At 45.6% G+C, this 15,985-nt stretch overlaps 1 protein-coding gene and 1 non-coding gene across 5 annotated transcripts in view; one reads left to right on the forward strand and one right to left on the reverse strand.

Moving 5' to 3' along the window:
• Positions 1 to 1,917: 1,917 nt before the first annotated feature.
• The window catches only part of LOC139056989 (uncharacterized), a 119,568-nt gene continuing 105,500 nt past the window's right edge, over positions 1,918 to 15,985 (reverse strand). For 2 of the 4 annotated variants that reach the window (XM_070534777.1, XM_070534774.1), the window contains 2 exons: positions 8,566 to 8,785; positions 1,918 to 2,050 (listed from right to left, as the gene is read on the reverse strand). In XM_070534777.1, coding sequence (XP_070390878.1) covers positions 2,036 to 2,050; positions 8,566 to 8,785 — 235 coding nt within the window. In that variant the 3' untranslated portion in view covers positions 1,918 to 2,035. The remainder of the gene's footprint in view (positions 2,051 to 8,565; positions 8,786 to 15,985) is intronic. The other 2 variants (XM_070534776.1, XM_070534775.1) reach the window with 1 other exon arrangement.
• On the forward strand, positions 15,820 to 15,892 carry TRNAN-GUU (transfer RNA asparagine (anticodon GUU)). Its single transcript has one exon. It is a non-coding gene; the product is annotated as a tRNA-Asn (tRNA).

A 15,985-nucleotide genomic window follows, 5' to 3' on the forward strand; every position in this document is an offset into this window, starting at 1 on the left:
CTGGGCGTCACATATACAATTTTCTAGGAATGGCCAGTAGCATGGCGGGCAATTTTCGGTGGGTGACGAGACAGTATACAAAACACCTTCTCTGCAACATCCACACTCAGTGCTCTGCTTCCTGAGCTACTATGAGCCGCTACGACGAAGCCTATAACTTTTTGTGCACCTCGCTTTATTGGGCACCAATAAGCTTCGTCGAATTGGTAATCGAAAGCGGATTTCACCATAGAATGGCCCATTAGTTGTTCAACACGGAGTTTTTCTAGGGTTGTTGTGTTACATGGTGACTAAGTTGCTCGCTTGAGAAATGGTTTACTAGTCTGTCGTAGATAATAAAACGACTTTATTTTAGTGGATTGCTGCATTTGGACAAAAATACTCAAATATACATTTACTTACTTGACCCTATTTTTTGGTTGGCCATTTTGTTTATCCCTACTCTAGAAAGTTGTGCTTAGTGATACCATGTACATATTGTCACGCACGAGTTTGTGCCGCTGTAGAGAAAAGGACGTTGGTGGTGAAGAGGAGGTTGAAGTCTTTTGACGATCGCTAGATGGTGTTACCCTTACTACTGCGCTACAATCTTATAACTGTATATATTGCAAATTCATATATTTTCTCCATGTAACAGTATGTCCTCGAATTATGAATCTTTATTGCAGACGGTGAAAATATGCAAATGCGCCAAATGAAGCAGCTCATGTCGACATGCAAATGGTCATTTCTGGTTCACGCGCACTTTCATTAATTGTATATACCTAATTTTAACCAGACAAGGCAGAACTACGTTCGTGTATTAGATTACTACGTTAAACAAAATGGATCGTTGAAGACCCCATCACGTGTCTCAGAATCAAGTCTATATTCAAGAGAAATTCATTGAACTCAATAGTTAGACACATAAGACTCAGTACATAATAGTGTCGACAATAACCATGGACAAACGTGCGAAGAACTACAAGATAAACATACACCAGACAAATAGACAAGAATAATATTCCCTTAAAGAATAAGAGTACAAGCAACAAAATTTCGCTCATGTCCTCCGCGATATTTTTTTTATTCAGGTCTTGAAGGACCTTAGCATCCTTCTGAGATCGGAGCTAGCTGCCACCAAGATGATACATGACTCACTAAAAAAAAAACACACTATTTCATAAACAAACCTACCCCTCCGAAAGCTCGCGCTACAATGGTTGAGTTTAACACAAATAAACAAACTTGTTTAGGTTCTCTGTCATCATCACTGACCACTGCCCAACTAACATTAGACGTGGAGGGGCCCACGCATCCCATACGCGCGCTTGCCAACAATGGCTGCCTGAAGTAGTCTGGCAGCTGAAGCTTCTCGGCTTTGACTAGAAAGCAATTGTCATGCTTACTCAGATATGCGAAGACCATCAGGTGGCCAGCTTTGCGTCACCATCAACGCACGCGGCTCACGCAGCGGCTGCAGCTGATTAACTCTTCTCATATGGATTCGATGGCACGTCAGCAACTTCGGCAATCTGCAACGCTCGTCCACATATTTATTTTTTTACTGCGCATTTCTGTCCACACAGGTGAAAAACAGTCATAAAAACTTCCTGTTACCAAGCGAAACCGTATTTAAAATCGGCCTTAAGTGTACATTCGTAATTGTGCTTGTTCCGGATGTGTTAGGGCCAACCACAGGTACGAGTAAAATGAAATCATGCATAAAAATGCTTTACAATGAAGGTAATAGCCTAGTGCCGGTGCTTTTCTATACTATCTCTGGAAACTTGTTCAAGAGCGCTAGGAATTAGGAATGCTGGTATAATTGGACATTGCTCAACATCGCACCAGTTCTGCGACGCAGGAACCTGATAAATCTATCAATTTAAGCCCTCTAAAGTGAAAAGAGACAAAAACATTAGGAAGCAGACAAGATTTATGCAGGGAAAATTATATTCTTTATTCTTCATGTGCCAATACGCAATTCACTCTGAACTAGTGTCTTGGTAATAATATCCGCTTTGCGAATAAGTAAACTGCGTGTAGGACGGGTTTAGTAGTATACCTCCTGCAAAGAAAAAAGGAATATAGATCAATAATATTTATTTCAACATCATCATCATCATGATCTTTATTTTCACCACTGGATACACGGTGAAAAAGTGAGTCGCAAGAACGAGGTTTAGACGCTGTTTATACGGAGTTTGGCCCTGTATCACAATGCAGCCGTAGCAGCTGTGCAGAAATTAAATAACATACGAAAAATGCAAACCTTTCTATAAATGAGTACGAAGGTACACAGTAATAAACCGATACCATACCTAATGATGAGCATTTCACGAACAATACCGTCTTCTCTTTCCAGGATGACCATTTTATTTGGCGCTATACGCTGACGTAAAAAATACAATAAAACGAAATCGCCGCACGTGAACGTTAAGTAGTTATAAGCAGTGCAGCTACTGTTGGAAGTAGGTCTTTATTGAGGAACAACAACAATATGCAATTTCGTTTTTGCAAGCAAACGATTTCGCTAGTACTGTTAAATGGCGTGGCGATGCATCCTGAGATAGCATATCGATATTCACGTCGCCCATTACGACAAATAGGGAGCCAATGTGACACAAATATTCCAGCACGTCTTCCATGAACTTGGCAAATCCAGATTTAGTCCCAGAAGGTGGTCGATAAACGAGCACAGCAAATGCTTTTTCTAGGCGTATCATAAGGCACTCTACAACACTCTGCCGAGTCACAAGACAAACCATCGACATACGCGCCGGCCGTCTGCGCGCGTGTACATCGTGCAGATGGCGTCGTTTCATGGCAGCGACGAACCTCCAGTCCTGGCAGAGGATGAATATAATTGTATTGGTTTTTTTTTGCACATAGTAGGTAAAAAAATCAATTAGAGGGAAAATGACAAAAAAAGCGGAACCACGATGGTCTATCGAGCAGACGACATCTCGGCGCCGCCGTAACCATCGTCGGTAGGCGTGGTTTCGCCGGCCGCCGAGGCACCGGATTGGCCGGAACGTCGGAAGAAGGAGGGGCTTCAAGAAGAAGGCGATGGCAGCGCCGCCGCAAATTTCAACGCTTTTTGCTTCACTCTCACCGCTTTCCGGGGCCTTCGTTGGACCCACTCCCCCATTCTGGTACACTCTAACTGTACCTCGAAAGCCATCTGCGACGGAGACCGGAGTCCGGCTGCGCGCTGTGTTCTTGCGGCTGGCGTTGATGAGAGACGCAGCACGAAAGTCGATTCGGCAGCTGCTGCTGCGGAGTTTTATCGTTACTGCGTTTTGGCAGATAGTTTCTGCGGTCATCGATTGGGATATGTTCATGGTGGCTTGTGCGCGCGTGACAACATGTATGTTCATTTAAAGAACCTAGGCTAGGGCGTGTTGGTATTCCATAAGTTTGAGGTTTTTAGCGCACGAAAAGGGACGAGAGACAAAGGCAAGACGCGGACACAGCCCTATGTCGGCGTCTGGCCTTTGCCTCTCGTCCCTTTTCGTGCGCTAAAAACGTCAAAGTTGTTTATTTAGGTAGTATGCCTATGTTTACAAATTCATAAGGCCTATAATACTCCGTATAACAAGCTTGTCGACTAAGTCGCTGTGGCAATCGATGCTTTGGCTTTCAAGCGAAACGGTGATTCATTTAGAGCATACAAGTTTTTTTTTTTTGACAAGTTTATACAAGTTTTCGTTTGGTGTGGAAACACACCAAACGGCTGCTTAAGCAAGCGGCCCTACGGGGTCCCATGTATCGCTATGGAGCCCACCATGTCAAGCGTTGCAGAGAGAGGGACGTGGATGTTCCCGAGTGAAACGGCCCTAGAATGCTTATGCGCTAAAAAATTACTCACTTTAAAAAAGACGTTCTGGTGCTGAATGTTACCTGTGAGAGGAAGCGTGTGGCAGTGAAAGGAGTTACCTGCACGACAACGCTGATTTTTACTGTTTGTTTCTATAAGGTGTCGGACACTCCACATTGAAACTGTCCAAGAGAAATTTCGATATCAGTATACAATAAACAAAGTGCGTTGCCTAATTGATATTCCACTTGCCATATTAACCCTGCCTCGAAACTACACAGACTTTTGCACATTATGTTTCTGACATCTTGAGGCACTTAAACGAATGTATTGCTAGAATAGCAAGCCCTCGAGCACGCTCCCCTCTCTTGCTTCCGCAGGTTTTTAAGCAGCTTTCTACGTAGTTTAGCCACTGTGCTCCGAAGGTAGCGCGAAGCTTCGCGGGATGTGGTTGCCCTAAAAGCGTTTTCCTTATATATCCACCATTTCACCGTATCTTTAGGGCAACAGACTGAATTGCTCGCTGGTAGTTCTGACGTAGCTTTGGACACTTCATTAATTTATTGAAAGCGACCGGTTGACTTCTGGCATACCACTCGATTTCTCGAATTTCTGGCATTACACGGTTGAATATGAACGCTACGGTAATTAAGCCGGAACTACTAAATGATATTGTTGACTTTTATGATCATTATGATTACTCCTGAAATGGTTAACAGGGTAAACAAAAACCCGGGGCACTTCGCCGACCAAATAAAGATTTAAAAGTAAAGAAGACGTTTCGGCTCCCCCACGGAAGCCTTGTCCACAGGTTAAAAAAAAAAACGTGATGTTTATACGTCTTTTTTTTTTTACCTGTGAACAAGGCTCCCGTGTGGGAGCCAAAATGTCTTCTTTTCTTTTAAATCATTATTTGGTCGGCGAAGTGCCCCGGATTTTTGTTTACCCTTTAACCATATTTCATCCCGACCAGACGAGCTTCCGTCAAACACTGAACTTCACTCCCCGAATGTTATTCATTGATGTCTGCTTGACGATTGGGCATACTTTAACGTCTGTGGTGTAGGCGTTGCTTCTGTTCCTCGCTCTGGTCATGGGCTCCGGTCACTTTTTGTCGGGTGGCCCATCACGGTTTTCAACACCAGCCTTTTTCACAGCAGAACAACGACGAGCTGCCTCGGGAGATAGCTTCTTCCTCCCTTCGGTCACAGCAGGACTTCATAAGCATTTAGGATGCGCTCTTTTATATTGGGCACGGCGACTGCGCATCATGTACAAGTGCGTGACGCTTCCAGGGCAGCAGATGGTGTTATACTCAGTGACGCAAGGGCTGTCGAAACGGTGGTAAAAATTTACCAATATGGTAAATAGTCGTTGAATATATTGGACTCATATATGAGTTTCATTTGCCGTATAGATTACTATGAAGCGACGTGATGTGTATATGTCTTTGTTGTGACTTTTAAGTATGTCATGTACAACACAGAGGCAGGCAAATGCAACTGTATTTCGGGTCAGTACAACGCCATTGGGTTTCTGGGTCTAATACAGCTGCACAAAACGGTTTTTCGTGCAAAAGTAGTCCTATCTAAAAAACTGTTCATTATGGATTGAAACAAAAAACGTTGAATAAATAGTTCAATTTCCTTCCTGCTATAACCAAGTCCATGGGATAGCGGTGTTACAACCGTGCGCTCCTCCTTATCATTCTGGTGGTCCCTAACGTCGTCTTCTTAATGTTGTCCTCTTTGGAAGTGGGCGACAATAAATAGTTACCTGACCGCTTTGATATAGTTACTTTTATTAAACCCCTTGCAATCTACATTTTTGTCTATGTCTATACCGTAGCCTCGCACATGAATGCAACAATGTCTACTCCAATTCTTCGCAGATTTTTTGATACGGACACTCTAATCGCGTTATCCAGACAGCCGACATGCTAGTGCTCCCACGAGCCTCAAAAATAATGGGGTTTTCAACCTTGTAATGATAGGCACGGCCGAGCGGCTCTCGCGAGTCGCGGGGGTCCGATACACCATCTAAATCGATGACATAACGTTCTGGGTCCCAGGGGGAAGCGACGGACACATCGAGAGTACATTGCAAGAGGCGGTTGACGCTGTCGAGGAGCAGCTGGACGGGTCTAGGCTTGTCTGCTCCCCAAGCAAATCTCAGCTGTTGATGATTCCACCGAAATGAGCTACTAGGAAGACGAAAGGCAACCAACCTGCGAGGGAGCAAGGGACAATAAAGCCCAAGACGAGCGGCGGTCACACGATCTCAGATGTCGAGAAAATACGAGTGCTGGGGATGCTAATTGAGCGCAAACAAGTGAACGGTAAGACGGCCAACCGTCTCGCGGCCAAAGTCAGCACGGCCATTCGCTTCGTCAAGAGGGTGTCACACAGAACAGCAGGCATGAAGGAAGAAAGCCTCACCGGGCTAGTGGAATACTTCGCTATAAGCCCCACATTGCATACGTGGTTGCTTTCTACAACTGGAGCCAATGGTAGCTAAATAAGATCAATGCGCTCATACGCAAGGCGTACGAGGCAGCACTCAGACTACTCGACTGCACAAGCACCGACACGTCCCGACAAGCACCGACAAGCGCCCTGGAAGAAATCGCCGAGGCGCAAAGGACCGCCCAGGTCGCGCGGCAATCGGGAACAAGAACCGGTAGACAAGTGCTACGTCACCTATGCCTGGAGCCCAAGGAAGGGGGACCGGAAAATATAGGAGCTCCTGTACCAGACACAATTAGCAGATGGTTACAGATATGTTCGGTGCGAAGCAGCATCAACCCTGCGGTCCACAAAGAGCGGTGGGCAGCGAGGGCCGAGGCGGTGATCAATCTCCATGCCAAAGACAGCAGCGCCGTGTTTGTGGGCGCGACAGAGTATCCAGATGACAGAAAGGCGTCTGCCGCCGCCGTCGTTGGGGCATCGACTGGTAAAACGAGAACTGCGGCGAGTGTGCAGACTCGGGGGGTGCATAGAACCAAGCAGGTAGCCATTGCCCTGGCCAGCGCCGACTCAGAGTGTACCACTGTGCTCGGTGATTCCAGGACGGCAGTGAAAATTTACGCCAAAGCAAGGGTGTGTGGTGAAGCCGCACCTGTGTTGCGTGCGGTCGACCTCGCGAGTCAAAATAGGTGCGTTGTGATAAAGTGGTTTCCGTCGTACATGGGCAGCGATGTGTCGGATAGCGGCCACGAAAACCACAACGAGACGGCGAACACAGCGGCGCGAGGACTAACCAACCATGCCGCTGCTACTGCGGTCAACCCATCTTGGTGGTGGAAACCAAGCAGAGACTGACCTTCTACAACAAAATTGTGAAGTGGGACAGACTAGAGATAAGAACTATGCCGCCACCTCATCCGGGCTTGACCCGTAAGGAAGCGGTGTTATATCGAGAACTTCCTACGGTGTGGTTATTTACCCCGGTGGTGATGAGGCACGTGTATCCGAATGTTTATGTGACTGACCTCTGTTGTGTGTGCCGAAAGGAAAGAGCCACTTCAGCTCACCTCCTTTGGGACTTTTGCAAGAATCCTCACGAATCTACAACGACCACAACCATCGCACCATGAATCGAGTCCGCAACGAGGTGCTACGATCACGAGGTCCAAGCCCAGGCGCTCCAGCAGATCTCGGCGGCCCTCGAAAGGCAATGAGCGAGCGAAACCGGAGGGAGGCTGCCACCCCCAAAGAAGGGCATGTGCGGTCGACCAAAGGGAGTAGTGCGGCAACAGGAGGGGCAGAGGCACCACATGCCGGGGAGACGTCGTGGCCGCGTGACGATGACGCCTCCCTTACAGGGGAAGGCTAATTGCGTTGCAGGCATTCCTAATAAAGATTCTTCGTCCCTCGCTCGCTCACAGCCCCGAAAGCAAGCTGCTGCAAGCCCACAGCAAAGTGAAGCGAACAGTGCTTAAAATATTTATCATCACGCATACAAGATACAGAGCAGCAATCAGAATGAAACATTCAATGTGCGTACCTTTCGTCACGATGACCAGCCATAGAGACAAAAATTGAGTTATTTCCTTTGTTGAAAATTATGCGTCACGTCCGTGTCCTGGGAAAAGCAGCTTCGCTGGGCAGCGCCCTTTACAGAGTTGAACGGGTCACATTTTTTTTCTTCAGGACTCCGTGCTTCTATTTGCATTTACAGTCTCACTCCACTTGGTTGCTAACTTTCTTAATCTCTTATTACGTGTCCGTGGCTTTGGCGCAGATATTTCTCCAGAGTAGTCACCCTTTCCTTTTCATGTTTTCTATCAGTCTTTCATTATATTTGCCTTGACAATGCGTTTACTTTACTTCCACAAAGCCGAACCCACGTCACTCACGCTTCCCCATTTGTATAGTTACCGTGAGCCACCATTGCTAATCAGCCAACCCATGTTTTGTCAAGTTCCAAGTCAGACATGATCTGTTATTTTAAGCACAAAATCACATTTGCGAACTCTAGCGGTGCTGATACTATTAATTCTTTCCTATTACTCGCACCGCATTATGTTGATTGTCGCTCAAACATACTCTAAATAGGTTCACGAAAAACATACCTTTCGGATTGCAATAATTTGTCAAATATGAATATTCCAAAAAAGTTACGCAAATTGTATGGTCCTTTGTAATACCTCAAATGGAGCGGGGAAATTGGGATATTCTGTCTATTGTAAACTACCTATTATCAGAGCAGCTGCTGAAGTTTTCAGTTTTAAAAACCAGCATTCAGGTAATACGAATACTCACTATATGAACTTGGCTCACGCTGAAGTTCTTCGAGAATCTAGGTACGTAATGGTGGCCAGTCGACACGAGATTGTGAAAGTCTGCCACGACCGGCTCCGAACCGTAGTCGGAGAAAAATATGTACCTGCCGAGTGACTTCCTTATTGAGATCCTGATGGTCACGCGAGACTGATTGGGCCTTCCCATGTCTCGCACTGCGCCCACAGCCATGACTGTAACTCTGTAAAATAAGAATGATAGAAAGAAGGCCAGCCCTTTTGAGCAGGGAGAAAGTAAGAAATGCAGGGATATACAGTATCCGTGCAATATGACAAAAACACACATTTACAATGAACTAGCTTATTTCATACGACAGAAAAACATATCCAAAGGCAGTTATTACAGCACAGAAGACAGATTGTACAAACGTGGAGGCTTATGCGGCTGCCTTACACGCTATTTGCCTGTGCCTCCATGAGCTCATTGCATTTAGGTCTTGCATTTCTGTATCTACACCTCTATGAAAGATTACTAAGGAGAGCGCAGTGAGATGTTAGCATGCGTGTGCAGTTCAGTATTATTTATTAGCCGAGGCGGTCGAATCCCGGAAATGAAGTTCCCGGAAAAAGCTTGGGACCTCAGCATGTCTACTGAACGTCAGGTTATTAATGCAGCGGATCTCCAAGAAAACGCAGGCCATTACGAAAACTCGAGGCCTGATCTCATGGGCAGCCAAAGCCCAGGCATGTATCCGAAAACCCAGCATGTATCACGCATGTAAGACTTTTAGGCCTTTTTAGTGTCCACCATACTATAGTGTCCTCTGGTAAACAACGCCTTCTTTGCAGGATACATAACGCGTCCAGTTTTAATTCAAACAGCATTCTTTGCCTAATTCCGCCGTTTAAAATCTATCTATCTATCTATCTATCTATCTATCTATCTATCTATCTATCTATCTATCTATCTATCTATCTATCTATCTATCTATCTATCTATCTATCTATCTATCTATCCATCCATCCATCCATCCATCCATCCATCTATCTATCTATCTATCTATCTATCTATCTATCTATCTATCTATCTATCTATCTATCTATCTATCTATCTATCTATCTATCTATCTATCTATCTATCTATCTATCTATCTCTCTGTCTGTCTGTCTGTCTGTCTGTCTGTCTGTCTGTATGTCTGTATGTATGCATGCATGCATGTATGTATGTATGTATGTATGTATGTATGTATGTATGTATGTATGTATGTATGTATGTATGTATGTATGTATGTATGTATGTATGTATGTCTATCTATCTATCTATCTATCTATCTATCTATCTATCTATCTATCTATCTATCTATCTATCTATCTATCTATCTATCTATCTATCCTCTTTCGCCGACCCAGTGGCCCAAGTTGTGCGCTGGCTTGGTCCACAAGGTATGTGCTTCTGGTCGTGATGCAGTCGTGGTCGCTTCACTGTCGTCATTTCAGCTTCTTTATCTCACTTTCGCTAAGCTGTCGTCGTCCCGCCTTATACTAAGACCCAGGGTTCCAATCGTTTAACAGCTTGGAATATTGGATGGCGACGTGCTCGCTGCTTCGTCATCCGAATGTCGTCATGACCCCGTCGTAATCACGCCATCTTCGTGACACAGTAGTTGTCATGCCCCGTCGTCGCGCTGTTGTTTTATTATTGTAATCACTTCAGTAACGCCATCCCAATTTCACCATGCCATTATCATCATACCGCCTTCCACGCTCGATAAACGTCAATGTTTCTTCGTCATTGTATTGCACTCGTATGCTGTCGCTATTCTATTGCGAGTATACTGGCCTTCTCCTGCCGTCATCTTCAGGAAATCGCTACCATGGTTCCATTGTGAGAACATCGTCGTAATGCCGTCGCTGATGTACCATGCTCGTCAATCTAGATTCGAACTACGACTCTCGTTATGCTGTCGTCGTCTCGCGATCATCACCATGAAGGTGTCGAGAGGCAGTCATCAAAACGCTATTATCAATATACGCTCGTAGTCTTGCCATTGGCGTCATGCCGTTTTCATGCCATCGTCATTGCACCGTCGTCATGGAGTCATCGTCATGCATTCGTTGCCATACCGCCAACGGAATGCAGGCCTTCGTCGTTTTAATTTCGACATTCGACTTTAGTCATGCTGTAGTCGTGACACCTTTGTCGTCGTGCCATCGTCGTCATGCTGTCATTTCATCGTTGTCATCAATTCAGTATCATCATCCAATTATCGACATACCGTCCTCATCATACTACCTCCGTCGATGTGCCAACGTCATTCCTTGCTCGTTATTACATCGCAATCATGCTGTCACCATTCAATCGTGATAATGCCGCCGTTGTCATCCCATCGTCATCTTTAGTCGTCGTCACACAGACGCCATTACGCATCCATTGTCATGCCTTCGTCATCATGCCGTCTTTGTTGTGTCACCTTCGTCATTCCCGCTTCTTCTGGTTGTCATACAGTAAACATCACGTCATCGTTGTGATAGAGTCATCATCGTATAATTGTCTTCGTGCCGTCATAGTCAAGCTTTCATGGGTATACTATTGTCGCATTTCCAAAATCGGCATCTGAATGTCGTTATATGCCTTTGTTGTTCCGTCGACATCATTCCTTCATCGTCATTTCATCATCACAGTGTCAGCGTCATACAGGCGTCTTCAATCCTCCATGTTCATGTGCGACCTTGGCAAGTTACTGCCGAAACATAGTGGGACAATATGCGACTATGTGTCATATATTCGAAGCAATGGAGATCTCAGAATCGCGTATACACGTATCGAAGAAACATGGGTTCAGGAATGTTGCCTGTCACTACATTCCTCGACTGCTGTTCGCCTCACCGTCGACAGTCATCGTGAGATTTGTTCTGCCGTAATATATTTTAAGGCGCAGCTCTTTGGCGCCCATTCCTGGGTGGAACGACGCTGTACCTAGGCGTCCTTCGCGGTCACCGAGCAAAAGAGCACAGCGAATGATGAGAGAGCGAGCACGGAGTGCACCCTGGGAGGAAAAACGACGATAACAAAGAGAGCGCAAGGAGGAAAGCGGAGACAGAGGGCGTGGCGAAAGCGTGAGAAGAAAAGCGGTGTGCCGCCCAAGACGTGTTCTGTAGCGACGATCGCTTCAAGATGACGCCTGAGTAACACGCCGCGTCTGTTCAACGATGACGCCATCAATTAGGCATGCGGCTAGTACGTATACTGATATCATATATGGATACAGAGCACTGCATAAGGAGAGGTCTGTCTTCGGCGGCTGCTGGGAATCGCGGCCATGCGTCACTCATAATCTACCTCTCACGATCTTTCTACAAGCGAGGAAGTTGCTCAATCTTTCACGCCATTACAAAATTGCAGCACGATGGATATTGTCCGTGCCACTCAACATAGCGCAAGAAGAAAACACGTACGCAAGAGAAACACGTATCTAGCAATAGGGAGTATCATAGTTGTCGTTGACTTTGTTGTGGCAGCTGTGCCTTTTATCAGCGAATAGGTTGCAGATTCTGCATAGTTCTCCCACGTAGTTTTCAAAGGTTTCATGGCCCCCAAGAAGTGGGAGAAACTATGCCAAACCATTGCCATGGTGGCTCGTTTAACACTCTCTGAATGGTGGAGGTTGTATGGCAGGAAATCGTTGCATGAGCGCGTCTCGTGCTACTTGAACTGTGTTTCTCTTCGAAGGTAAGGCCCATCGAGCCATCGCGACGATTGTTATACAAGCCGTTCTAAATAAGTCGTGTCATCAAGTATAGAATAAAATTACATTCACCAGATCACTAGGCTCAATAGCGCTAACTACTCCCAAAAGCCTGTTTATAGCTGTGGCTGAAGCGCTGCATAAGAATGCGAGATGCTGGAACAGCAGGCTCCGGCAGGAAGTAGACGATAGACAGACAACAAAGAAGGTTGCCGTTGTGCCGTATGCACAGTCGCGCGTAATATGAGCTGCGACATGGTGTCCGTAGTTCACGAGGGCCAAAACAGCCTACTCATGCCGACCTACAACAATTAATATTCTGATTACTGGTATTAATGGAACCAACCTTTAGTATGTAGGCGCTGCTGTGTAATCGTGGGGCGCTTTCAGCCTCGGGCACCCTGTGGCCGCCCACACAGCGTGCGACTGTACAAGCCTAACCGACGAAATAAAGAACATATCTGGGAGAAAAGGTGCCACGGTATAGTGTGTTAAACATCAAACAAGGCGTGTTCAATATTTGCACTAGTCAGCGATGGCAGAGAAAATGAACAATGCACAAAGAACCGCGAGGAATAAACTGCCTGACATTAGCCGCCGAGGTTGCTTAGCTGTTATGATCATCGAGTCTTGGCCTCGGCGACATCATTTCGATGTGCGCTAAATGCAAAATCGCCGCTCTAATGCGTTGGGAGCACGTTTAAGTTTTGTTTGTGGTCGAAATTAATCCAAAATCCCTACTATGGCGTACCTCAAAATCAAATTGTGGTTTCGGCACGTAAACTCCAGTTCAATGCACTACCTGAAAAGAACGGTAATCTTTGGTATGCCTTTACCCATGTGACTGATGATGCATATGCCAAACAAGCTGGTGTCTGCATGACGAGACAAGAGCACAAGCAGAATCGCTGGAAAGCAGCTCCCGCCAGGCATCTTGCTTTTCATCATTACTATTGCGCAGGAAAATACACGACATCAAGGTTTTAGAAAAGTGTAAAGAAGAATTGTCGCGCAAATTTAAATGTTATGACGATTGCGGAAGCCGCGCCACCATGACCATCTGCTGACCATCAGAACTACTAACAAAAAAAGAGACAGGCTAAGTAGTAAGAATGGTCTATATCCCTATATAAACGTATTATCGGGAAGACAAGGAAAACAGCACCATTGGTTGCTAAATGGTATAAAAAATGTCAAAAAAGAATTTTGACATTCACTTGATAACCCAGCGACGTCCAGCAACAATGTAGCTCATTGTGTATTTCTGAGTGCTTTCTACAGGAAATCGTTCTTGCTATGTGAAGAAAACAAGCTCAGACAAACACTGTTTTACAAAAGCCAAAACTGTTTCAACTGGCATGCGCTGCGGAACATTCCAATCCTACAGTCTGCTGCTCGTTCTCTACAGTTGACTTAGGAGTTTCAGCCACATGAATGCCTTTTGGACTTCTTTGCTTTGGCGGAGCTATTCCATTTCTGATGCTTCCTTTCTGTTCATGGTTCAAACTGCCACATTGAACGAAACTCGTATTACTTTTTACGTGCTCTCTTCTGTGTTTAGCCAGGAACCACCCCAAAAACCTGTTCCACGAGATCAAGCTCGCATTGCCTTGCGGGCTTTGGTGCCTGTAGATTGTTCCTCGACAACAGGCGGTCGTTTATCCGCCGAATACGCAACAGCGCCGAGCGTCCGCATAATTTATATCGCATTAAAATGCCGGCTGTAAATGTAGACTGAAATTCGCTGGACAAAACTAGCGGGCTAATCACTCAATTTTGGTCATGGTATTACTTGCTTCAGCCCTATTAAAGTACGCTTCGAGTCGACAAAAAAGTATTCCTCCAATCTATGTTCACACTGCGCCAGTACTCCGGCGTGACCGACGCTGCTGTGGTCAGTTCGAATTTCAGCAGTGATTTATGTTGGGTGGAGAACTGGGATCCTATAACGTAAACTTGTTACAATCTGTTTTATTCCAAGCTCTTGACTTAAAACTTCCGCAACCACCAATGCAAGCATCGGGCGATAGCCCTCAGCATTGTATGAGAAGCCGAATGGAACGCACTCCAGCTTCTTAGGAGGTCACTTTCTTTTTTCCTTTCAAAGCGAATAGCATTGCCTACATTGAGCAGATTTCTTTATCGAATTGGCTGTCAAGAGGCGAGGCGCATACTCAATTGAAGAGGGATTCGATGAGGCCGAGCCGGAACAGTGAAAGTGGATATCTTGCTATAGAGGATGGTGCCGGCGTCTGTCATAACACGCTTCCCTTATACTTAGCCTACGGCGGATGGTCGAAAATCGTGGTGGCGTGCAACGGAACGGTAAAAATTCCGCCAGGACGTATCCTGATCAAAGAATAGTTGGCAAAGTAATGTCTCATACCTGCCGAAAGGGCACGATAACGTTCCAGTTGCACGGAAAAATGTTTATCATACGCAAATCATCCATGTTCCGCGGCCGCTCCCAGTATCTAGCTCCAGAGCAATCGGTGGGCAGCCATCTTCTATTATTTTCGGAACAGGGCAGCCTATGGGTATTAAAAAAATAGTTTTGTTTGGCATAAAAACGCGTCCTTAACGCCTACACGTCACTTTGACGCCATGAGTTCTCGTCGTTTTGTGATGTCGCGTGAAGATAGACGACGTAGACGCAGCCCGAAAACGTTTGATCAACTGGCAGAGTATTATGACGAAAAAGGCATTGAATGAGAAACAGACAGACAGACAGTGAACATTAATGAGACAATGAACTTTAATGTTGAATGAGAAATAATCATTTTTCTTTCGTTCGGGCTAATCACGCATAATCAGTCATCACGCGTCATATCAGATGGGGCGTTCTTGCGGTTTTTGTGACGTCGTGTGAGAGACAGGCGAAGTGGGGGGTGGCCTGAAAAAATTTTCTCCAATGATGTAGGACTGATTGCAGAATTCTAATAGAAAGGTTTGGAATAGCTTTACGTTATAAGCCCCCTAAATTAGGTATTGAATGGAGCATCATACTTTTCTGCCCAGGCAAAGAAAAATCTCCCACGGGCAAGCATTTGTGGAAGTGTGTAGCAACAGATGCTAAATTTTGAACAAGGCGGCAAGAACAGCAGCAGTACACTCAGACAGATGTACACAGTACCGTAAGCGTCGTCGGCTCCTAAAATTTGGCCAAAGCTTGAATCTAGACTCAGTGGTAAGTGCGCCATGTTTGGGAGAAACAAGGCCCAGTATAGCTAATTTTCGTGCGCCAGGAAATTCTTTCTTCAAGCGACGTTCAGACTATTTTGCGTAAGGCAAGGATGAACTTGCTTAAGGCGCCACATGGTTCCGGCTCGGGGTGCCCCGCTTGGCTCGCCATACTTATCTGCGTCACCACATATGTAGAAAATCGCAATAATTAAATGCCAGCATGTGAATCCACAAGAGCAGCGTGAGCGTTGCTCGGAAACAAGTTGTTTTCTTGTTTTTTTTAATTGGAAATTACACACAAATGTTTCGCTGCGGGCCATGTTTTATATTACGCACTCAATAGCGCTGCCGCGGTAGCTCAATTGGTTAGAGCATCGGGCCCGTTATGCAAAGACGTGGGATCGTTCCCCACCTGCGGCAAGTTGTTTTTTCATCCACTTTCATTGCCATTATTTTATCATTTCTTTAATTCAATTAGTAAGTGCAAGTAATTTCCCCTGTGTTGTCCTTGGC

Source organism: Dermacentor albipictus, chromosome 3 (assembly GCF_038994185.2).
Source record: "Dermacentor albipictus isolate Rhodes 1998 colony chromosome 3, USDA_Dalb.pri_finalv2, whole genome shotgun sequence".
NCBI classification, from domain to species: domain Eukaryota; kingdom Metazoa; phylum Arthropoda; class Arachnida; order Ixodida; family Ixodidae; genus Dermacentor; species Dermacentor albipictus.